The sequence below is a fragment of the Sphaerodactylus townsendi genome, linkage group LG01 (genome assembly GCF_021028975.2).
Source record: "Sphaerodactylus townsendi isolate TG3544 linkage group LG01, MPM_Stown_v2.3, whole genome shotgun sequence".
Classification (NCBI taxonomy): Eukaryota; Metazoa; Chordata; class Lepidosauria; order Squamata; family Sphaerodactylidae; genus Sphaerodactylus; species Sphaerodactylus townsendi.
The window spans coordinates 28645318-28670437 of NC_059425.1; the positions used below are offsets into that span (position 1 = coordinate 28645318).

The 25120-nt window shown below is 49.4% G+C and overlaps 1 protein-coding gene across 1 annotated transcript; it reads right to left on the reverse strand.

Annotated features, from left to right (window-relative positions):
• Positions 1-1023: 1023 nt before the first annotated feature.
• On the reverse strand, positions 1024-24894 carry EMILIN1 (elastin microfibril interfacer 1). The gene is given in 9 exon segments (XM_048515810.1): positions 1024-2228; positions 5204-5338; positions 6970-6987; positions 8826-8933; positions 9076-9433; positions 9435-11086; positions 12501-12700; positions 13585-13710; positions 24436-24894. Coding segments are annotated over 9 exon segments (3147 nt in total). The 5' UTR covers positions 24651-24894; the 3' UTR covers positions 1024-1893.
• Positions 24895-25120: the final 226 nt, after the last annotated feature.

The following is a 25120-nucleotide window of genomic DNA, read 5'->3' on the forward strand; positions in this document are numbered from 1 at the left end:
AATGTAACAACCCTGGCCTACCTGCAGCTATCAGATTCTGGTCCTGTCATGCCCCAACGACAATCTTTGTGGGGCTGAAATCAGACCCCCAAACCCCAGACTCCCTAATACAACTCACAAGCCATCACTGGCAATCAAGATGTTTTGGTATCTGAATGGAAAACAAAATCTAAACTGCGCCTTCTTCCTCTGCCACTCCAAATGGTAGCAGATTTGTACACTAATTCACAAGGGCCCTAATCCAACAGTTCCTCTACAGAAATCCCACTTGGATGAAGGGGGCTGGGAAAACAGCAACATCAGTCCAGCCATCTTCCCCATCTCTTATTTTAACCCCCCCACCCTCAAAATGAGATGGATTGACTTTATAAGGGAAGTCATGGCCTTCAGTTTGCAAGACCCGCACAAGACTGTTAATAATAGGAGGTTTTGGAGGACATTGATTCATACGACCCTCATGAGTTGATGGTGGCAGAGAAGATGAGTCCAGACCTAGTGCCTCAAAGACCACAGTTGTTTCCTGACATACAAGGAATACATTTTTTTTGCCCCCAAGTCACAGCCAACTTATGGCGACACTGAAGAGTGTTCAAGGCAAGAGATATTTGGAGATGGTTTGCCATTGTCTGCCTTCACATAGTGACCCTGATATTACTTGGGCTCGTCTTCTATCCAAATACTAACCAGGACCAATCCTACTTGGCTTCAGAGATCTGACGAGATCAGGCTAACCTGGGCTGTTCAAGTCAGGGCACGTAATTATATACTTATGAAGCTCCAAATAGAAGAAGAAGAAGAAGAGTTTGGATTTATATCCCCCCTTTCTCTCCTGCAGGAGACTCAAAGGGGCTTACAATCTCCTTGCCCTTCCCCCCTCACAACAAACACCCTGTGAGGTAGGTGGGGCTGAGAGAGCTCCGAGAAGCTGTGACTAGCCCAAGGTCACCCAGCTGGCGTGTGTGGGAGTGTACAGGCTAATCTGAATTCCCCAGATAAGCCTCCATAAAGGAAACAGCACAAAGATTTACAAAAGAGTTGTGTTTCTTTATTCAATCATTATAACTGTAGCTGAGTTTGGCTGTTACACAAGGTAGGCACAAGATGGGAACCCACGAGGGGGCACCGTTCTCTTCCTCTAGAAACCGTTACTTCACTGCTTCTCTCCCTCTGTACCAGCAGTGCTGTGAAGGATACGTCCTCCTTTCCCTCTCAACAGCCCAGTGTAATACGGTCAAAAGCCAGGATCTGGTCCCTTGGTGGCAGGCAGGGCCTTCATCTGCAGCTCCGCAGTGGCTAGATAAGGCGGCCCAAGCTGTGAGGCGTGAGCAGCACAGGAAGTTGACTGGCTGGTGGTGCAGTGAGGTGGCGGCGGCCCGAGGGAGGGAGCGTGTGGTTTCTCCAGGGTACGACAGACACTGATAAATAACAGAAAGGGCATTTCCCTCCTCCCCCCACCCCAGGATTCATTCTGTTGAGTTGGATGGCTGCGCTTTACCTTCCCTCTGGACAGGGCGGGCTGATGTAGCTGAGAGAGCAGGTGCTGGTTTGGATGCTCTCACACTTCTCAGGTTACTCACACGGCTGCACTGGCAAAGCATCAGGAGGGCAGAGTCTGTGCATGGTTTTACGCCGTGTGGCTGAGAAGAGGGAGGGAGGTGGCAATTCCAGAGAGAGGTCCTAGAAGGGTAAGAGGGCCTGCCGCTGCAGTGAGGCCCTCCATTTTTCTTGGGGCTCCTGCTCCCAAGCTGTAGGCTTAAATGCTGGGATGCTGGAAGTTCCCCCGGGGTCCCCAGCTCAGAAGCCGCAGGAAAGGAGGTCATCTGGGTCAGCAAGCCAGGAAGTTCCTCTTTGGTCCCTTTCTAGGCTGAGCTGAGGGCCCTCTCCCGCTTCCACTTATATCCCTCCAGCCTCCTCATAGAGCAAGGCTCCGCTGAAGACAGTAAGTGGTTCGTCCAGAGAGTGGGCCAGCCGGCCAGAAACCAGATCCACACAGAGGGTCTCACCAGCCTCCATGGGGACGACGAGGGTGAAGACGGCCAAAGCTCCTGTGCTTGGCTGGATTTCAGCCACGGGCTTGTTCTCCAGGCCTTCGGGTTGATACCCGGCTGAGTCGCTGCGGGCAATCGCCTGGTTGGAGCGGGACAGCACTGCCTCGATCTTCTCGCCCCTGTGACCAGTCAGGATGGCGCTGACCAGGTAGCGGCCTGAAACAGGAGCCGTGAAGATCCCTGTGGGGACAAGAGGTGAGGAGAATCCCCAAAGCAAAGAGGCAGTGGTTACTGCTTTTGGTTCTGCTGCTGGGGTCAGGGCAGTTGCTCTGTCCTCCAAATCTGCAGCTTCAAAGGCTGCCTCCATCCCCATTAAGATGAGCATCCTGCTTCTAATCAGGGACTGGTTTTGGATGGCGGTGGTGGAAAGTGGCAGCCAACTTATGGCAACCCAGTAGGGGTTTCAAGGCAAGAGACTGACAGAAGTGGTTGGCCATTGCCTGTGTTGTCTCTGTATAGCAACCCTGGATTTCCTTGGTGGTCTCCCATCCAAGCACCACCCAGGGCCAACCTACTTAGCTTCTGAGATCCGGCTGTCCTGTGTCGAACACAGCCTTGCACAGTTCAATACTTGTGTCCCAGTATCCTTTGCCACATTGCAAAGGATGCTGGAACACATTTCAGGATGGGGCTCACAGCTTCCTAGGGCAGTCAAACATGTCCGGCCACCCTAGCTCCTCCGGTCCCATTTCTCAGTCTTCTGTCCAGTTCACATAGATGATAAAAAAACCCTTTGCTCTTTACGTGTTCTGCAGAGTGCCTAGCACACAGCTGGTACTAGAGAAAGGATATTTTATTCATCTATGTAAACGCTTGTTGAGAAGACTGAGGCATTGGGAGGCACAACCTTCCCAAGTTTTGATGGAGTCAAGTTGTCTTTGCTGGGCATGGTGAATGATTTGGGAAGAAACTAGGAGCTGCCTCTGCTGGAAAAGCAAGACAGTGAAGTAACCAAAGGGACTTTTTCATACCATATTCATATTCAGAGACAGAAGATTGGCCCCACTGATCCACAGCAACCTGGCGGCTAGATGAACACACTATATGCTGGCTTACTCTTTAAGACTACCTGGAAACTTCAGCTGGTGCAAAACAGTGCTGCTCAACCAAACAATACTGATCAACTGCACTAGCTTCCTAACTGTTTCCGAGCCCACTTTAACATGGCTTCATGGCTTGCAGCCCTCATATCTGCAAGACTGTCTTTCCCTGTGTACTCCTTGGTGACAACCAGACTCTGAGAATGAAGATCTACAATTTGATCTAATCTACAGGCAAGTTTGGTCCTCAGCAGCCTGGTTTTAAATCTATTGTGTTTTTTTGTATTGTTGAAGACTTGCGTGGCCAGACTCAATTGGTAGTTGTGGGTTTTCTGGGCTGTGTGGCTGTGGCGTCATCATTTTAGCTCATAACATTTTGCCCACAGCTATGGCTGGAATCTTCAGAGGCATGTCACGACCATGGAGAGAAACACATCTTACTGCCTCTGAAGATATTTAAAAAAAAAAAAGGGGGGGGGGGGGGTCAAGCGTGAAATGTGCAATGAATCCAAACAGGGAATGCTATTGCAAACGTGAATTTATTATCCAAAGAGAACAAAAAATGCACCTGCACACAGCTAGGTGCTATAAAGTGCAGCAAAAAAACAAGTCGCATTCAGCAATTAATTCAACAGGCACAGCACATATCATATAAAGTATAGCTAACAACCAAGTTGTCAGGCCCGCATCCCAGGGACTAGCCTGGCTCAATGGAGGTTTGGATGGCCCATCTATTGCTAGTAATTCAGGCATACATCCCGCTTATCTCCCATTTCCTGGGACTAAAGGGAAGTCTTTCGCAGGCTCAAGATTCCACAACAATGCTCTCTCTGACTCTTCCTTGTGTGTTGCAAATTGTTTCTGAGAAAATGGGAGTGGGGAATACCAATGAGTAGAATGCTCTCTGATATGTATCAGGGACAGGAGCCAGAGCCCCCAGCTTTGGCTACCTGTCGCTGGGGTCCTGACACGGTTCAATAAAGCTCTTGATGCCTTCATGAGTCTCAATTATTGACTGGAGTAACAGACCCTCACACAAGTCACATTCAACAAATAATTCAACAGGTATAGCACATGTACAAGCACAAATTCTAACCAGTGGCTAAAGACAAAACGCATCAAACACATGGTGCGCAAACCCCTTGCTAATGTGAACCGTATGGTTTCAAGTGCCGGAACGCGTTGCGCTCAGATTGAGAGACAGGAGAATGAGGTTACTGGTCAACTCACGCTCTCCAGAGAATCTGCCAGGCGCAGCTTAGCCCACAGAAGAAATATATGCTTTGAACAGCTTGCTATTCCCTGATGTGTTATGGGCAACATTTATACTTTCAGAAAGCTGATGAAGTGGGCACAAGACCCTGAGAAATGAGCTTGAGTTGACCAGGAACCTCATTCTCCTGTTTCTCAATTTGAGCATTCCTGCACTTGAAACCACACAGTTCACTTTAGTAAAGGGTTTGCACACCACATGTTTGATGTGTTGCCGCTGGTTAGAATTTGTGCTTGTAAGGAGGGCGGTATATAAGTGGAACAAACAAACAAACAAACAAACAAACAAACAAATAAATAAATAAGTTTGCTATACCTGTTGAATTATTTGTTGAATACAACTTGGTTTTTTGCTACACTTTATAGCATCTAGCTGCACCCAGGTGCTTCGTTTGTTTGCTTTAGACCTTAAATTCACATTTGCAATAGCATTTCCTGTTTGGGTTCAGTGCACGTTATTTACATGGTTGATGCTTCTGAAGATGCCAGCCACAGATCTGGATGAAACATTAGGGGCTAAACTATCACACCTTGACCACGATCCAGAAAACTCACATCAGCCTGTTGACTTTATGTTATAAATCTGTTGTCTTTAAATATTTTTTTTGGTGCTTATTGTAAGCTATTTTAATTAAATAAATTCCTCTTGAACCGTAGGCATTGAAGTGTCTTTGAAGCTAATGATAAGAGCCTTAGCATTTTTCCTGGTAGTTCAGTGCTTTGGAGTCAAAGCCACTGCTGCCTCTTCATTGAAGTAAAGCAAAGGAGTGGTTGTATGTGGTTGCGTGAGAGAGAGACCTCAGCTCCGTCCTCTTTTCAACCCATTTCCCACTCCGCACTGACCTGAGTCAGGGTCGTAGTAATTGCCATCGTTCACCAGCACCCTGTCAAAGGAGATGGTTCCGGTCTCCACATGCCGGGAGGTTAACGCTGCTGCGAATGCGACTTGGGGTATCCTTCCGACCGGACCTGGCAGCCCTGTGCAAGAAGAGAAGGGTGGATTAATTGGTTTCTTGGAGGCCCTTCCGTGCTCTTCCAGCTGTCCCCCAAGTATTCCAACTGTGCTTTTCACCAAACAACTAGCTGACTCATGCTTGTTGGTGACTCAGTTTAAGAGGCTCATTTGCAGGTGCTCCACTACTGAGCCACAGATTAACCCCCTTCACATACACACGGCACTTGTACACACGCAAAGGGGCCATTCTTTTGCTGACCTGCTCACCAAGCTTAATGAGCAAAGAGTGGAGGAAGAATAGCAGACTTCAGAGCCTGACTTCCATACAAAGCCGACACAATCTTTCAAGCTGTGTTTTCAAATGAAACATCCTTTTATCAGAACCCTAGAGTTTCTGCGTAAAGAGGGTTTTTTAAAAAAAACTTGGGCTCTAAGCTTTCAAATGGCAAATTACTCAGCTCAAAGCAACGGGGGTTAATTTCACTGGGATTTTGATCCGTGGGCTGAATAATGCAAGTGGCTCTGTTTTTCCCCTGAGGCTATTTTGATTCTGGAACATTAATGCAAGATATTATTATTTTTAAGAAATGATTAAGAAGGTGATTATTTTTCTCACAGGGAGCGCAAGTCTAAATTCATCTTCTTGCTCCCCTTACTACCGCAAAGCAGAAACTACATTCAGGGCACAGGTTGCTTTAAAAATTGAAGCCAATGAATTTTAGCAAAATGATCCGTTGATCCACCGGCGCGCAGGATGTTTGGCAGTGACTGTGAGTTGAAAAAATGTAATCCAGTGGTGTCATGTAACACTCTCTCCCCCATATATTCCGCAAGACTTTTCTTGATCTATATTTCATGCTTGCGTTCTTCATCCAGCAAGAAGCCTAGACACAAGGAAGAATTTCTTCACACAATGCCTAATTAAACTGTGGAACTCCCTACCCCAGGATGTGGTGATGGCCAGAGGCGTAGCAAGGGGGGAAAGTTCCCGGTGCACTGGTGCGTCTTCCCGTCCTGTCCCGTCACGCCCTCGCCACACCCCCACAGGGGTGCACACCCAGTGCGTCACACACCCGCCTGTCCCCTTGGAGCTACGCCTCTGGTGATGGCTGTCAATTTGGAAGGTTTTGAGAAGGAGTGGACATGTTCATGGAGGATAGGGCCGTCCATGGCTCCTAGTCAAAATAGATGCTACTTGTGATGCAAACCCATTTTCTCCAGTATCAGGGGCATGCCTATTATATTAGTTGCTCTGGGACACAGGCAGGATCATGCTGCTACAACCAACTTGTTTGTGGGCTTCCTAGAGGCACCTGGTCTGTCACTGCATGAACAGACGGCTGGAACTGATGGGCCTTGGTCTGATCCAACATGTTTTTTTTCTTATATTTTTATGTAAGATATATAGTTCTCCACCCCTCTCATTTGGCCCTTATCACAACCCCGTAAGGAACACTGTCGCCTCCTGATCCAAGTCCAGCATTACTTTGCACTGGTTCTCTGTTCTCTTTTTCATCATACAGAAAGAAAGAAGGAACAAAATTATATGCAACAAAGCACAGCACGCCCCCCCCCCTCAAATCCAGCTCTGTTCAGCCCTGCTCTTTTATTCCTCATGCAGGGACAGTGACATATAGCTGTTCCCAGTCATTACCTTGCTCTCCAGGGAGACCTGCAAGAGAGAAAAAATAGACTTCTATAAGTACATGGGGAGTGTCTTAAGAGACATTTCCACTGATGGAATGCTGTGCTTCCCCTACCATATGGCACTGGGCCCTTCTTATCCCTGAACACAGATGCTCATGCATCCCCATGGGAAAGGCCAGAGAAGATGCTGCTTGCAGGTGCTCCCAGAGGGAAGAGAAAGCATTCACCAGCAGAGATGATGAGTGGGTCATGCAGCTGAGTTGGTGGAGAGGACAGGAGAAGGTTCAGCAGCTGCCCTTCATCACCCCTAGACCCACCTTTATCTGGGCAGACAAACTTGGAATGCTGCCACAGTTCATAGCTTTTAACGAGTCAGACTCGCTTTCCCAGCAACCAGATAGCGGCTTTAGAGAACGAGCACCTCAGCCCCTGACTGTGGTGCAGGACAAGGACTCAAGTCTTCTCTCCCCCTCCCCGCCCCCCGCATTTTCTCGACTGAAATAGTATTACTGAATACTACACGTGCAACTGGCCAATAGGACAAATAATCCCCCCAAGGCCTTTAAGTGGGGGAAATAGAGGGGAAACTGAACCCCCTATTCCTGTCCCAATGTGGTCCCTGGAGCATGAACCCGGACCTGGTTCAGTTAAAAAGATAACATCTCATTTGATCCTCAGTTTTCTCCTTGCTTAATGTCTGGGTGCAGGAACCTAAAAGGGCCTTCCAGATTACCTATGGCTCCATCTAGACTGGGCAGGCGAGATCATCCGCCAGGTTCTAGAATCAGATCTGTGTCTCATTATCCTTTACAAACTATGGTAGGGACTGTTGCAATTGAAGGACTTTGTGCTGTCTATTAACCTCAAACTTCAGAGGGAACCTTGACCAGAAAGTCAGAGAGATAGAAAACAAGGCACTAGGCATCCCTTCTCTGAAGCTTCAATACTCTCACTTTGGTGTGTAGACAGAGGCATAGCTGGACCAGAGTGCGCCCGGTGCGTGCTCTATATTTTCCACTCCCTCCCCCCACCCTCCGCGGCACCCTGCCCCCCCTTACCTTAGTGCAGGCTGGAGAAGAAGCCTGTTCCCTTCAGTCTGAAAATGCCCTGGTGGGAACTACACTTCCCATGAGACCCTGGGGCTCACAAGGTCTCCTGGGAAGTGTAGTTCCCACCAGGGCATTTTCAACCTGAAAGAAACAGACCACTTCTCCAGCCTGCACTATTTCACAAAGGTAAGTGTGTGTGTGTGTGTGGGGGGGGGGGGGTGCCGTGGAAAGGGGAGGGGGCGATTTTCTGCCCCCAAGGTACACGCCCGGTGCAATGAACACACACTGGCCCTTTGGTAGCTCCGACTCTGTGTGTAGATTGCTACTCTCAGGGAAACTTCCTTCCTTCCTGCTTCTCGCACCTCCACTCCTTGCAAGTATGCTTGTCCAACTTGCCACCATGAGGGCAGACGCAGGCCCTGTATCTCCCTCCATCCTAGTTAATTGGACTAGATTAGAAAACTATATTCCCTCTGTCCTTCCCAAAACTGTAGTTTCGAGAATAAATGTAGTATATTAGTTTGAATAGGCAAAAGTCTCAGAGTTATTTTGTTTCTGGCACATGCAGAGAGACTGGATGGGACTTGGCCGTGCACACCAAGGGCTTGTGCGCTCTGCTAAATTAACGGATCTAGAATGGTTCTTAAGCGACTGATTCTCAAATTTCAACAGGGATTAATTATTCAGGGAGGCTCCCAAGCCCTTTACAATTGCTGCCCATGCAGTGTGTGGGATGGGTGGGAAGGGAAAAGGAAGTTGGGGACAGAAATGTTTCTCAGAGGCAGAGCATTTTCTAAGCTCTCAAGCTCCTCACCTGGGGGACCCACAGGCCCCATCCTTCCATCCTTGCCAGGAGGCCCAATTAGACCTGGGAGACCCGGTCTCCCTATGGGACCGTCTAGTCCTGGGAGCCCTGGAGGTCCTGAAAATGAATAGGAAAGTGAGAAATTCTAGCCAGCATCTTCTGCCCAGGAAGGGAGAGGCCAACACCCTACCCAGACCACCTAGGCCCAGATCAGGACTGGCAGCTGCAGGCCCTGCCCCTTCCTACTTGTCCACTGTACCTGTCAAATCCTGAAGCGTGAGATCGTGCAGTTGACTCTGCAGGGTCTGGAGAGATCCGTTAAGGGTACTGAGGCGGCGATGGATGGTGCCCAGCTGGCTGCCGTGTATCTTGTCCAGTAGGGCCCCGTGGTTGCGTAGGGTCCCATTCACCTCGTGAAGGCAGTTCCACAAGGCTGTCACGTGCTTGTCCAGCCCTTCCTTGATCTTACGCAGGCTACCAGACACGTCGTCCAGCCGTTCGCAAGTGCCCTCGAGCTTAGCCAGCCTTTCCGCCAGACCCCCGGAGGCCCGCCGGCAGTCTGAGGCCTCCACTTGCAGAGTGCCGCCGAACTGGTGGATCTCGCGACTCATTTGCTTACCTTGCCAACGCTCTCGCTTTTACGCTGGCGTGGTCCGTCACCTTCCTGCTTTACTTCCGGGTTTGATCTCTGCCGATGATGTAACAGCAGTCTTTGTTGGTGGTGCCCAGCTCGTGAATGTCTGTCTGGTGCTTCTCCACCGTGGCCTGCAGCCCCTCCAGTGTCTCATTGAGGGCGCTGAAGCTCAAGATGACTTCAGACAACTCACCCTGCAAGGACTTGAGGTTGACGCTGGAGCTGCCGCTGATCACGCTGAAGCCGTCCAGGGGTTTAGTGGCATCCACCTGCTCTTTGTCCAGCTCTGGCCTCCTCCCCATAGGCTGACAGGCTGCCTGACAGGTCTCTACCTGTTCCCGAAGCTGCCCCATCTCCCCTTTCAGCTCAGAGCAAGTCTGGCTGCAGCTGTCCCCTTCCAACTCCTCGATCTCTTTCTCCAGCCGCTCCAGGCGCTTATTAGTGCTGTTGGAATAGAGCACTAGGTCTGGCGGACCGGCACTTACGGAGACCACCAGCCTGTTCTCAAGCTCGCCAATTTCCCCAGCTAGTTTGCCAAGGGCTTCCGTGTTCGCTCCCACCAAGCCCCGCAGGTTCTGCAGCTTGCCAGACACATCAAGCTGGTGGACAGAGGAGCCCAGAATTCGGAGCTGTGCCTCGTTGTCCAGCACCCGGCGTCCCAGGTCGCTCAAGATGCTGCTAATCTGGGAGTCCTGACTGCCGGACGGAGTGCAGATCTGAGTGCAGGTGTGCACCGCCCCACGCACTCGCTCCAGAGCCCCTTGCTGCTGCAGGATGCTGTCCTTCAGTCCCCCCGTGTCCCGTGACAGGTTGGCCAGGGCCCGGTTGACGTGGTTCTGGAAGTCGTTGAGGCGAGAGAAGAAGAAATCCAGCTGCCCCTCGGCTCGGCGGAGCCGCTCGTCCGCTCCCTCCAGCATGACTTGCAGATCCACAAAGTGCTCTTCCAGGCTGCGCTGCGTGGTGTTGACGCGGCTCTCCATCTCAGACATGCGCCTGTCCACACTCCAGGGAGGGGGAAGGGACGGTGGCCTCTGGCCTCCCCCTCCGTGCTCGTTCAGCACGGCAAGAGAGTCCGAGATGCCATCCAGGCGGTGCTCCAGGCCGTTCACCCGCTCTTCCAGCTGGTGGCAGCAATCCTTGGGGCGCTGCTGAACGAGGCCGCTCACGTGCTGTTGGATGGCATTCATCGCTTCACGATTCCGCTGGTCCATAGACGTGACCAGCTTCTCCACGGCTCTCATGCGCTCGCGGTCCTCCTCTTGCTGCCGCCGCACTCCTTCCACGCCTGTCAGGCAGGATGTACAGGACTCCTGCAAGCGCTGTTCAACCTCCCGTAGGACCTCACCATGGACATCTGCTCCACCGCCCCTGGGGCCTTGGCCGTTCTCGTGGTTGGAGATGCGGTTGTCAAGGCGCTGCAGGTGACGCTGGATCTCGTTAAGGGTCTCTTTCATCTCAGGATGCGCGGCCGCATCTGCGGGCTGTTTACCATTCAGAGAGGACTCTATCGCCTTGCGTATGTCTTCTGCTAGCTTGGTGTTGCTGGTTTGGATGGTGGACTGCAGGTCATGCAGCTGTTTGGTGAGGCTTTGCACTTTCTCTTCCAGCTGCTGCACCTTCTGAGAGTCCCTTTGCCCTGGCAGGAAATAAAAAGAAGGGATTTGAAACCACGTGAAGGGGTGGAAAGGACTGTCAAGTTGCAACTGACCTACGCTGACTGTCTAGTTTTCAAGGAAAAAGGTGAATGGAGATGGTTTAACATTGCCTGCCTCTGCACAGCCATCCTGGACTTCCTTGGTGGTCTCCTATCCAAGGCTGACCCTGCTTAGTTTCCAAGATATGATGAGATCAGGCCACCCTGGGCCATCCAGGTCAGCTTGGGGCCGTGGTGGCGAACCTATGGCACTCCAGATGTTCATGGACTACAATTCCCATCATCCCCTGCCAGCACGGCCAGTTGGCTGATGGGAGTTGTAGTCCATATTGGCGACATCTGGAGATACCAGCATTAACCAAATGCTCACTGGCTTTAGGAAGCCAACTTCTGTCGGATTTGTCAGCTTGGTAAAGCTGAGCTCTTAATTACTTCAGCTTTAATGAATGTGAATTAACTGTGGTTCTACACTAACTGGCTAGTCTGGAATTTTGCTCACACAATCCGGACAGTGACACTTCAAACCGTTTGCGCTCTTCTCCATGGGTTCATCAAACCCTCCTTCAACTCAACTGGCATTCATGCATCACCAGCTTTCTAGCAAAGTTCAGATGCATCGGACTGTGGGGTAGTAGTTAAAATGGTGAACGAGGATCTTAGAGGGCCGGGTTCAAATCACCACTCATCCAGAAGCTTGCTGGATGCCCTTGGGCCAGTCACATACTCTCTGCCTAACCTACCTCACAGGGTTGTTGTGAGGATAAAATGGAGGAGTGGTAAATGATGTAAGCTCTTTTGGCTCAATTTTGGAGAGAAAGGTGGGGTTTTAAATGAAGGATGAGAAGGGAGCTATGGTCCCATTATGAGTTATGCAGAAGTGGCAGTTCTGTCAGGATTAAAGAGGTGTGTGGGGAGAGAGGAAGCAGCCTCATGTGAAATTCCCTCTTCTGTACAAGTCCTAAGTATACAGGACTCCGCACTCCCATCCTCCTTTGCGCTCGGTCCCCTCCTTCCCATAGGCCACCTTAGGGGAAAGAGGTGTAAACACCTCTCATCACAGGGAGAATCTGTACCCTGGTAAATGGTTTGAGAGCGAGTGGGAAGCTAGTGATAAGCAAAGGTGGTCAGGCAAGCTGTGAAGATGAACCTGCAAAGAGAGCCATTGGAGACTTCATCTCAGAAGGGCCTGTGCTTCTATTTCCTGTATCCATTCCCCACTCTCTCAACACGGGGGGTCCACTTAGTTCATGTGCCTGTCTGATGGGCATCTCCCCATTCCTTCTACTCCAACTTGGGGCAGGAGGGAAAGCAACAGAGAGGATGGAACTGAAACACCAGGGGCAGCAGATGCTGAGGGGCAGAGCGCCCTTCTCCCTTCATGCCCTTCCCACAGTACCTTCTCCGCCTAGGCCACTGAGCGTGTTGCTGAAGCCAGACAGGTTGGGTCGTCCGGGCTGCGGTCGTGGCCGGGTGGTGGTGATTGCTGTCCCCCCTTCGGCACAGTCATCCCCTGTGAAGCCAGGGCAGCAACGCCACTCCAGGTCCGACACCGTTTTGTAGGCCACTTTGTAGCGGGGGCGCATGTAACTCCGGTACCTGCCAGGTAGGATAATTGGAGGTGGCTGGCATTTGTGCATGGGGGAACAGGCAAATGAGCCTGTCACTCTGGGAGGGGGCTCTTGGCTAGACTGTGTGAACTGGCCTTGCCCCCTGCCCCAAAACACTCTTAGGTGGCAGAAAGCACAAACCTAGTCATAAACACCCAACTGTGGTCTCTCCACTGCAGTCTTATTCTACTGCACTCCTGGCTCCATGATGACTAAACTGGAGAATCTGTCCAGAAAAAGAATGGACTGGACTTAGCCCCTTGCTAAGTGTAACCCGCTAAAGCTTCCCCTCTTAAACTGGTCCCTCAAGGTTTATGCTCAAGGTCAGGTAGAATTGCTAAAATTAAAACGGAGAGGCTCCATGCCACCTGAAAAGGTGACTCCAGAATCTCAGGATTGCAAAACTGAACCTACCCAGAATGCCCTGTGCTCCCCTCTCAGAATCAGCACCGTGGAGAGGACCAGAAATGCCTCTGCCTGCTGGCAGCTGGCTGCTCTTGCAGTGCTGGGGATTCCCACAAGGGGGAAGACGGTGCCTTCCGCCAGGCATGGCCCAGCTGGCTCCTGCATTTTCCCAGAAGCAGTTCAGCCGACGGTCTGGGCACAGGCCAGGCAGCAGCCACAGGCATCCAGCCTCTCCTCCTTGGCTGCCCACGGAGGCCATGACCTTGAGCCCCACCCAGCCAGCTTGCAGCAATGCCCCCACATCCTGTAATGTGGCAGTCACCTTCCGCTGTCCTACTGCTGCCCTCTGTCTGCTGATGTGCTCCGATCCAGCCCAGTGTGGCTCCAAATCCACTTGCTCTTATGCTTTTAGAGGACGGCACCCCATGTTAGCACCCAAGCCTCTTCTTTTGCCTACCCCACACTCACATGACCACACGGGGACACTGGATTTGCCCCCAGACACATGGCTGGTAGTCCGGCTTCACGTAGGTGTCAACGCCATCCTCTACCACACAGCTCACGCTACGTGATACCACGTAGGCACACCAGTTCCTACAAGGGAGGGTGGGAAGAACATGTGGTTGAAGCAGAGACTAATTTGTGGACAAGATAGCCTTGCAGGAACACATGAAGCTGCCATACCGTGATGGATTTACAACACCCCAAATCCTTTCCTCCATTGACTTTGCTGAGTCGGCTGCTGATGTGAATCTGTAGGGACAGCAACCACTCTGATAATAGAGGCAGGGGAGGGGACGCTCAGAGTCTCCCCTCTCATAGCTCCAGGTGGAGGCTGGCCTCAGTTAGTTAAGACCATTATCAGTTGCTGGCAGTTGTCTGGCTGAGAGGACTCTGACAGGTTGGGGAAAGATCAGGGTGTTTAGTATGGCAGGGTTAGTGAATAACATGTATGGGTTGTTTTCCTGGTATTTTGATTACATCTATTTGGGCTCTGCCTAAGAGTGAATATGTGACAAAATTTCCAAATGGAACATCTGTCCGAATAAAACCAGCCAACTTTGGTTACCTTTGGTTACCTTTGATTTCCTGGACGCAGTGCATAACAGACTTTTCTCTGTGATACACCTCTGAAGATGCCAGCCACAGATCACTGGCGTTCCTGCCTAGGGACAGGAGGTACCCTATGTCCCCGGTCGCCCCCCATTTGGTCACGTGGGGGGCGCCACCATTTCAGGGTCGTTTGTGTGTTTTTAACATTTTAAGGGTGTTTTACGCTTTGGCCTGCAGGGGGCGCATTTTTAAGGCTAGCGGCACCAAAGTTTCAGGGGACCATCCAGGGACTGCCCTGATGATACCACCCAAGTTTGGTGATGTTTGGTTTAGGGAAAGCAAAGTTATGGACCCCCAAAGGGGGTGCCCCCATCCCCATTGTTTTCAATGGGAGCTAACAGGAGATGGGGGCTACCCATTTGAGGGACAATAACTTTGGTCCTGCTGAACCTAACTTCACCAAACTTGGGTGGCATCATAAGAATAGTTAACAGATGATACCCTGACATTTTGGTGTCACTAACTTTAAAAATATACCCCTTACAGGCACCCCAAGAAATTTTCCCAAGATTCTTTGTTTTGCAGTGACTTTGCTCCATTGTAGCCAGTGGGGAATTTCCAAGTGTGTAGGCAGTCTGCACATTTTTGAAGATAGAGGCACTAGACTTTCAAGGTGGCTCCAGGAAGCCCTTCTGGTAATAGCATCCAGGTTTGGAGACCTTTGCTTCTGGGGGTTCAATGTTATGGGGCCCCAAAAGGCTTATTTTGTTTCCCTGCTCCTGCACATGAAAGCCTGCGGGCTGAGTTCTCTCAGAACTCTCTCAACTCGCCCCCCCCCTCCAGAAGCAAAGCTCACCAAGCTTGGATGCTATTACCCAAGACCTCTTGGAGCCACCTTGAAAGTCTGGTGCCTCTATCTTCAAAATGGTTGCAGCCAGAATTGTAGCTTACACACTCAGAAATTCCCCAGAATAAATAAAGACTCTTCAGCCAGAAGTTCTGTGGTGGGAAAAATTGCACTTGCCACCATAGACTTCCCAATGAGACTCTGTGGTAGAGAGTTTCAATGGGAGGCACTGTGGTAGGGGTCTTGTTCTGGAGTGGAGGACATTTCCTGTTGGGCTGCTGGTGTGAGTCTCCTGAAGGGGCTTCAACCAAATTTGCTAAAATATTATTGTGGAAGAGGAAAATGCTGTGGGCACCAAGTTGAAGGTGAATTACAATTACTTTGGCGACCGCATTAGGTGTCATCCAGGCAAATGTTAGCAAAGTTGGCTGGTTCACTTTCGGAGACGCTACTTACCAGCAGCTCCCAGTACAGAAAATAAGTGCCCCCACCTCCACAGCAAGACCCTACCACATTGCCTCCTGTTGAAACCTCTACCACAAAGCCATCTGAGCATAACAGAAGAGCCCGGTACTGGAGTCTATGGTGGGAAGAGTGTTTCCCACACAAAACACAACTGAAAACCTAAGAGCTTAGGCTCTGAGAATTTCTGAAGTGTTAGACACTCGGTCACCCACACTTTTGACAGATAGAGGCACCGGACTTTCAAGGTGGCTCAGAGGGTCTTGTTCCGGTAATAACATCCAAGCTTGGGTGAGCTTTGCTCTGGAGGGGGAGAAGCGAGTTGAGGGAGAGTTCTGAGAAGAGCTCAGCCCGGCGAGGCTATCATCGACACAGGAAGCGTGGTACAAATAGGCTGCTGAAGGCCCATAAGTGGACTTCGAAGTGTAGATCTCAAGCCTTGGATAACTATTACCAGGAGAACTTTCCTGAGCCACCTTAAGTCTGAATGCCTCTATCTTCAAAATATGCAAGACTACGAACCTCAAAACCCAATTGGAAACAATGGAGCAAAGGTCACTGCCATCTTAAGGAAAAACTCTTTGAGGAGGTAACAAAGAATTAAGGGTGACATTTTAAAGTTAGTGATACAAAAGTACGTTCAGGGTATCATCTGATTAACTATTTCTTATGTTCTCACTCAAATTGAGTGAAGGGATTGAGTTCAGGGAGGACCAAAGGTTATTGTCCCTCAAATGAGCATTTGCCCTCATCTCCTGTTAGCTCCTCATTGAAAACAATGGGGACGGGGGGGCATTCTCCATTTTGGGCTTCCATAACTTCTTCCCTGAACCAAACATCGCAAACTTGAATGAACATCATCAGGAACGATCTCTTGATGATGCCCTGAAGGCGCGGAGTGCAGCTAACTTCCTGCACTCCTCCATGCCGAAAAAGAATCCACTAAATACACCCCCCCAAAGCCCAAATACCTTGCATTCAAGCATTTGTTCCATATTTGGGCAGGATTACATAGTAGGACACTTTTTTGTCCAAATTTGCCCAGAATTTGCCCAGATTAAATGCGGATCTGAATCTGGTACTCGCTTTCTTATCTGAATCTCAACCCTCAAAAGTGATGCTGTTTCCGGGGTGGGGAGGAATCCACTTAAACAGCATCAATACCTTTCAATTTCTAGTTTAACGAGGGGACCCCATATTTTCCCTTAAAGGTGGACTTTAAAGAAGAATCTGAGGCTCCTAGTTTAAGCAATTCATTGAAAGTGATGCTGTTTGGGGGGTGGATTCACTAAGAGAGTGTTTTGTGGCAGGAGATGCGGCTGACATTTTGTTTATGGTAAATATTTTGCTGAGGGGTGATTTGTAGAGATTTACATGCTTTAATACCCACTTTGCACTGGCTTGGAGTTGTTTCTCAGGCTAACAACCTACCTCTCGTAGGGTGTGATTTTGGTGAAAATTAGGAAAAGAGTTGGTGGGGAGAGAGAGCCATGTATGTTTTGCTGGGAGTGGGAGGTGTTTTGTGAGCTGGTGCAAAAAAATCATTGTTTTGTTCATGGTGGGGAGGTGGACGGCCCATTCCGATGGAAGTCCCCTCACCAAACTCAGGTTTTGTCCCCGGGCTCCAGTTTGCCTAGGAACGCCCCTGCCACAGATGCAGGCGAAACATTAGGAACAAGATCTACCAGACCATGGCCACACAGCCCGGAAAACCCGCCACAAGCAATTTGGTTGCCTTCTTTGTTAACATTAACATTGGTGTGGAGAGTCCTTTAACTTTCTAGAAGTAGCATCCGCAGTCTTGGCCATGTGGATGTAAAAAGGAGAATGGAGTTTTTCTTGCTTACTCAGGGAGAGGGGTGAAGTGTACAGGTCACCTTCTGAGAAAAAAAAATAGGGTCCTGCTTGTGGCAGCCATCTGTGTTACAGGCATCAAGGGTGGGCTAGAAAAGTTTATTCTTTCATTCATTCATTTATTGATTTATAGACTGCACTCCCCAGTAGGCTCAGGGCGGTGTACATCATAATTAAAACATAAAATAAAATGTAAAAATGTTTAGCCATCCTTGGGGGAAAACAGGTTCATTGCAAGGTGAAGCCTCCTTCACCTGCTGCAAACTGGTCACTAACCTCAGTTCACCATACATATATTGAGTCCAACCAAAGATCTATCAGGGTCCCTATTGGCTACCATGGCTGACAGTGGCTCTCCAGGTTCTCAAGCAGAACCCATTACTATCAATCAAATCCTTTGAAATGAAGATTACAAAGACTGGACATGGGACCTTCTACACAAGGGGTAGGGAACCTTTAACACTCAAAGAGCCATTTGGACCTGTTTTCCATGGGAAAAGAAAACACTTGGAGCACTTAAATGAATGTTGACATTTTAAAATAAAGATAGCACTATATATATAGGGGTTTTTTGCTTTACTCTGCTTCGTTCTGAGAAGCGCTGGCGGTAAAGTACGCCCTGCTGCCTTTGCAGGGCGGGCAATGAATAACCCGGCCGCTCGGCTTCGCTGGCCACCAGAGGCGTACCACCCCGGCTCCAGCGGGGTGGGTGAGAGGAAAGCCTGCGGCACGCCCAGCCGACCCGTGGGCAGTTGAATGCGTAGCCTGCTGCCTGCAGGCCGAGGGGCAAGGATACCGGCAGCTCGCTCATGGAACTGGTGCAAGGGCAAGAAGAGCGCTGTCGCGTCTCGAGCCGCAGGTTCCCTACCCCTGTTCTACACGGAAAGCCAGCGTGGTACAGTGGTTAAGAGCAGGTGGATTCTAATCTGGAGAAGTGGGTTTGATTCCCCGCTCACTCCCAATTCCGATACAGAAGGTTTATCTGGTGAGCAGTGATGTGTTTCTGCACTCCCTACATTCCTGCTGGGTGACCTTTCCGAGCATTAGCCATGGATTCTCTCAGAACTCCTTCTCAGCTCCCACCTATCTCTACAAAGGTGTCTGTTGTGGGGAGGGAAGGGAGACCTTAGAAGCCACTCTTGAGGAGTCTCCTTACAGGAAAGGTGGGAGGTATAAATCAAATGTATTATTAAATACAGGCAAAATGCCTTGCCATCCAAATTCCCGACCTATCTTTGCTCTGGCAAACAAAGACTGAATCGAGATTCCCAATTTTTTCCAGTTGCCAAGTCCTGGAGATACCCATACTTGAGGTTGGGAAGGCAGAACAAAAGGTCAGAGGCTAGGATGAAAAGTTACCGGGACTTGGTTCCAAAATGCATGTTAAGTAGCTGTTCCCTCAGAGCTGCCTTTCTGACCATCTATTGCTTTACTTGTTTTGTTTTACATTAGATTCCTTTATACTTGCACCTCCTCTGCTTTGGGCTCAGGGTGGTTTCTAAGCAAACAATATACCAGTCAAATACTATTCAATAAATACAATAAAAATCAGATACTAGAGATCCATCTTTCAAAATAAGAAGAGCCCTAGGGTTTTGGTATGTTCTCTCAACCAAATGCCTGCCTTTATCGTTAATTCAATCCAACTTTGCACATATATACAGCAAACAGTATCCTGACAGGATGTGGACAGAAGAGGACTTCAGGACCGTCCCCAACTGGAGTGTCAACTTCAAGCGTTTCCTCCAGATGTTAGTGGACTACGGTTCTGTCATGCCCCTGCCAGCATGATGCTGGCAGGGGTGATGGGAACTGTAGTCCATAACATCTGGAGGGGCACGAGTTTGACACCTCTGATCTACAGAATCTATTCTGCAATCTGGACCATTAGGGGCTAGCTAGGTGGCTGAATTTCCAGATGCAAGGGTGTTGTTTCCAGGCAAATAAAAGCCCTATTACCTCTCCTGCTCAAAGTTTAACCCCAGGCCAATGGGCAATCAAAGAGAGGGTGACACACCCACTCCAGCATGGGATGGGGGAGGACCCAGATCTAGCATTGCTCCACACTGGTGTCAACAATCCATTTCTGGTCCCCAAAATACTTCTGTGCCTTCCCAGTTGCTAAGATTTTGATGTGCCACCACATTAGGAGTCTAGCAATCCAGAAGGGTATTTCCAACGTGGGGCTGCTGGAGAGGACATGGGCACTTTCTTATAGAATCATGGAAGAGACGCCATCAAGTCCATCCCCCTGCAATGCAGGAACACACAATCAAAGCACTCCTGACAGATGGCCATCCAAAGAAGGAGACTCCACCACACTCTAAGGTAGTGCATTCCACTGTTGAATAGCCCTGACTGTCAGGAAGTTTTTCCTGATGTTTAGGAATCTCTTTTCTATATCTCTCTTTTTTATAAAAGCTCTCTGCCTCATTCCAAATTGTGTCTATCCTTATAGAGTTCCTTGCTGTATGCAGGGTCAAGAACTGCGGTCAAGTGAAACTCCTTAGCAATAAAGTTTTCCTGATTTCACTTTTATCACATCCTCATTCAAAATAATTGCATATGAATTCATCCTTTTGCATCTCAATGGCCTCATCAGTGACTCACTTAAAACTGTTATGATCTGTTTCTTCCTGTAAGTGAGGGGGAAAATAATGTCATGACCCCAAGGACTTGGCTGGGAATTCCTGCTCCTCATTTTTCAGTAAAAAAGAAAAAAAATCCCAGGAGACACTTCAATGGGAGGAGGTACAAACAATGAATAAAGAGACCTATCTATGGGCAATGTCTGGGCCCTCCACAGAGGGGCCAAGACAATTCCTTCAAATCTGGTCCATCTCTGTGGCATGAAAAAGATGTCTCAGTATGGTTTTGAAGGCAATTGCCTGTGGAAGTAACATCTGTTAAGATGCACATGGTTCTTGGTAGACTGGCGACAGTTTTTTCAGAGAACCAAAGGCCTTTTGAAAGAGAATCACTGTGGTTTGGGCTCATATTTCACTTTTATTCTCTAGTCAAACAGGTCTGGCAGGTTGCTGAGCTGAGCTTATTTCTAAACCTGCAAAGCCTGTTTGATCAGAAGTGATAACGAGGCAAAAAGAAATACTGGTACAGCAATAAATAAACAATGTGAGCTATATCCAGATAAAATGAACAAAATGCCTCTCCCCAATTCCTCTTAGAGTTGAGACAGAAGACTTCTTGGTTTAAAAAAGTTCCAATTTAACCACAGTTTATTGTGATGTCTGAAGTTGTTAGATACTGGATGACAATTAGATTTAAAATTCCAGCCTGATGTCAAGCAATGAACCCTGACTTATTACAACACTGAAATTCAGATACAACAACGCTGTTGTTAGACCAAAGACTTCCTATCTGGCTAGATTCATGTTCAAGAGATCACCAACATTTTCAAGATACTAGTTTTTAAGAGTCAAAGCTTCCTTTGTCAAATCTTGTTGGTCTCCAAGGTGCTACTGGCATCTACCTTCTCTGCTGAGGACCAAAACATCTATCCCAAAACTTCCTAAACCAAGAAAACACAGGGAGGAGGGGGGATTGCAGAGCCTGAAAATAAATCAGGCCCATTCTCCTCACAAACTCCTGATCCTCTGAAGATGCCAGCCACAGATGCAGGCAAAACATCAGGAGAAAATGCTACTAGAATACAGCCATAGAGCCCAGAAACCACACAACACCCCAAACTCTGGTATGTTTGTAATGTCTGAATACAACCAAAGAGTCCTCTAGCACCTTAACAACTCATAGATTTATTATACCTTTTGTTTTGACGGGCTCCATGCTGCAAAGATGCGTGCCTAATAAATCTATTAATCTCCAAGGTGCTACAAAACTTTGTTTAACAGAATTGTGTTTGCATACCATGCAAAGCAATGCCTTTCTCAAACCACTTTCCATTATTTTGCAAAAACTGCTTCCTGGTTTCAACTTAACATTAAGAGAACTGGGAACAATGTATCAGATGAAATCATTACTTTTTGGTACTTGGGAGACCCTTTGGGCCTTACTTCCTTCCCAAATCACTTCCTGATAATAATTCAGTGAAGTTCTTCCTTGCTTTATTAATCAAATGTTGTGGAAGAAAAGAATTTGAAACCAAGATAAATTTGGAAGATATTTGATTTACATAGAATCATAGAGTTGGAAGAGACCCCAAGGGCCATCAAGTCCAACCCCCTGCAATGCAGGAACACACAAACAAAGCACTCCCGACATATGCTCATCCAGCCTCTGTTTAAAAACCTCCAAAGAAGGAAACTCCAGAAGTATCAGATTTTCGTTTTCCTTTAGTAACATAAGATTTCAGAAAGGGTCTTAAGGGGAGGGTGTGCTCACTGTTAGTCTTTGGTAAACTGACTATTTAAACTGGCAGTGACCTAGGAAGAAACCCCAAGCAACAATGATGTTATACCCTGTTTTAGGACCAACTAAAACATCCTACTGTATTTGCTGGCCTTACCAAAAGATATTACACTATTTGGAAGATTTTTAAATTCTATTGCCCGAGTACATCTTCCTGCGATCTTAGCCTAAGAAGACTTTGTTTTGAGATGGTCAGAAAGTCCTGCTAACCCGATGAAAGAAAAGTGGGTCACCCACGTGAGTTTTTCAGGGCACCACAATAAAGGTAATGCCACAGGGATATTTCCCCTTAATTTTTCTTATTCTGAATGGATAGTAGGGTTTTTTTTGGGGGGGGGATGGGTATTCACTGAACTTTGCAAAGAACGTTCATGCCACCATTGCCAACTTTGATTCCCCGCATCAATAGTGGTTGATCACAGCTCGTTGCTGGTGGGCCTGGGGTTGCTGCGTCAGGAATCCCTTTCATCTCCGCCTAGCCGGTTCCCATGGGGTCCAGAGACCTTTGATCAAGGCGTAACTTGGTCAGGAGGCCACAGCTGGGAACAAGCCTGTCCAAAGTTGCCTCCAGCCATTCCTGGTTGAGGCTGGTCTGGGCTAGCAAACAAACCTCTCTGAACTGGTTAATAATTGCCCCCGTTCACCTCCCAACCTTTCCGGTTGCACAGGAAATCCCAGGGATCAGCCCAAAATTGCTGCTCGGCTCTGGAACATGAGAGATAACAGAGGGCAGCCTCTGAACATGTGTAGTGTGTCTTTCCCCACAGCGTTGGCTCTTCACAAGCACCTTCCCCCCCCCTCCAGCCCACACACATCTGGGTTTCCAGACAGAGGGTGGGGCATTTCCAAACAAACTTCAGGGCAGCCCGCACCTCTCTCTGGTCACGGATCTTTTAAACACAGCCCTTTGTGATGGGAGTAAACAGGGCCACATTCCATTGGAAATTTCAGGTACCCCATTTAAAATTCATCAGCTTGACACTGTTTTTGAGATCCGAGTTCTATTTTTGTCCAGCTGCTATTTAAAACTTGTGCGAGGATTCTTTTCCTTTTTTTCCCCTGGCTAACGACAGATTTTAATTGTTTTCGAAAGCAGAACTGTGGCTGAAAAGAAGTCTATTCATCAAAACCAGTAGGGACAGGGCGGTCAGTTCTGGGTTGGGAAATACCTGGGGAGTTGGGGAGTGGAGCGGGATTTGGGGAGAGGAGGGACTTCAATGGGATATAATGCTGTTGAGTCTGCCTTCCAAAGCGGCCATTTTCTCCAGGGTGAACTGATCTCTGTCACCTGGAGATCAGTGGTAATCCCAGGAGATCTCCATCCACCACCTGGAGGCAGCCTGTCCAAAAAAGCCCATTTTGAGTGGCCTGCTTGGGTAAATGTGGAGAGGGAGAAGGAGGAAACAGCCTCCTCCCTGAGTTGCTACCCTGTCTAGCCCTATGCCCTGTACCCCCTCATGTTGCTGTTTTGGTTCAGGTAATTTCCAGAGGCCTTTCTCTCCCCCCCCCCAAGGTAATGCTGCTGTGGATATTATCCCAGCTCAGAGAGGCAGACATCCAATGTGTCACCCCTGCCCCCAATTTGGGTGAAAAACCACCCCCTTGGCCTCTCTTCCTCTACTACTCCAAGCCTGGCATCCATACGAACCCCACTGGCCTTTCTTTCCCCCACAAAAAAGAAGTTTGGCATGCCCACCTGTGAGTTAAAGCCCACTGGGCAGTTTTAACAAAAAGTCTCCACCCCGCCCCCACAGTTTTAACAAAAAGTTCCCACCCCGCCCCCCTCACTCACAATCTAAAAATCCCATCTGATGTCTCCACCCCACACGAGGCACAGGGAGCCACAGTTCCTCTAGCCCCCACTCTATCTCCCAGGTACCAAAACATGCCCCAGGCTTGCCTAGCCAGCAGGCCCCACCAGACACAGAGCCACACCAGGGCCACGGGGCTGGCCATCCAGGTTCCCAACCTCCAGTCCCTGAGGTCTCTCATCAGCCATGCATGGTCAGGTCCGACAGTGCCCCAATTCACTCAGTCGCTGATGACCAGACCCACCCAGCCTTGCCTCCTGGTCAAACCACACAGAGCTCGTGATTTTGTGAATGTCCAGCCACCCCCAAAACAATAAGATCAAGGAGGGGATGAGGGACGCTGCAACAGTTTGGGGATGCTGCACCAACCGGCCTTGAACTACACAGACTTAATCCCTCCACCTTTTATAAGCAGAGAAACCTGTTGCCATGACAACACCTGGACCCAAATATTAATGCCCCCCAATGCCCCCGCATGTGAACAAAACAGGACTCCAGGTCTGCGTTCCAGGTAATCTCTCACAATTGTCCAGTTTGAGATTTAAATGCAAATGAATGAGACTGGGCCTTCTTGAATTCAGCTCTAAAGAATGGGAAATTTAAAACTTGCATATATTAAAATGAATTAGAATAAATAGACATGCAAATGGTAACCCTCAACACTCTCTATTTCCTCACTAGCAGCTGCAGCCAAGAATCCTGCTGTCATTAACCTTCGCCACAATGGCCTTTTGCTCCTGGGTTATAAGGGTGGGCTCCTGGCCTACGCCTTCTAATTCTCTTTCGCCCTTTCTTGTGGAGGTCCCGATAATGGGATTCCCGGTCTTAACCCTCCCATTTTCTCCCAGACGTGGCCCATACTCCCGGTCCTGCCACCCCACCACATCGCCCTGCCGGCTCACTTACCTGTGGCGGCTGGCAACCCGGGCTCCGTTGGGTACTTGAGCCGTGCTTTGGAGCTGCGTCAACGGCAGGCCAGCGCCCGTGTATAGGTTGTACCTGGGAGGGTAGTTCATGCCCCAGGCTTGCCTAGTAAGCAGGCCCCACCAGACACAGAGCCACACCGGGGCCACGGGGCCGGCCATCCCAGTTCCCAACCTCCAGTCCCTGAGGTCTCGCATCAGCCGTGCATGGTCTGGTCCTTTGTGCCGGCAGCCAGGGATGCTGCCAAGAGCAGGAGCCTCCTTTTCCTTTTTTCCCTAAAGCCTTAGCCCCGTCGTCACTAGGCAGGCGGAGAGGGCTTTGCTCGGTCGCTCTCTCCACACACTCTGACAGCTTTGCAAACTTCCCAGAGCTGGCTTGCTCACTCCCCCCTGACTTCCTGCCTGGCAGCTCTGGGCCCCAGCTCCCTGCTCCCCCCGCCAGCCTTCCCCATCCTGGGTTTCCCCTACTGCCTGCCCCACCACTGGCTCTCTCACCCCTGGGCTGGCCTTGGCCCTTCGTACACCCCCCCCCCTTCAGTCAGCTCCTATGAAGGATTTTCTGCAACTTCAGTTCCTACTTCACTGCCCCCTCCCCCCCATGCCGGGTTTGCACTGCACACATCTGCTTCTCGTTACAGTCGGGACGGGAACAGTCAAGGGGGGAGAAG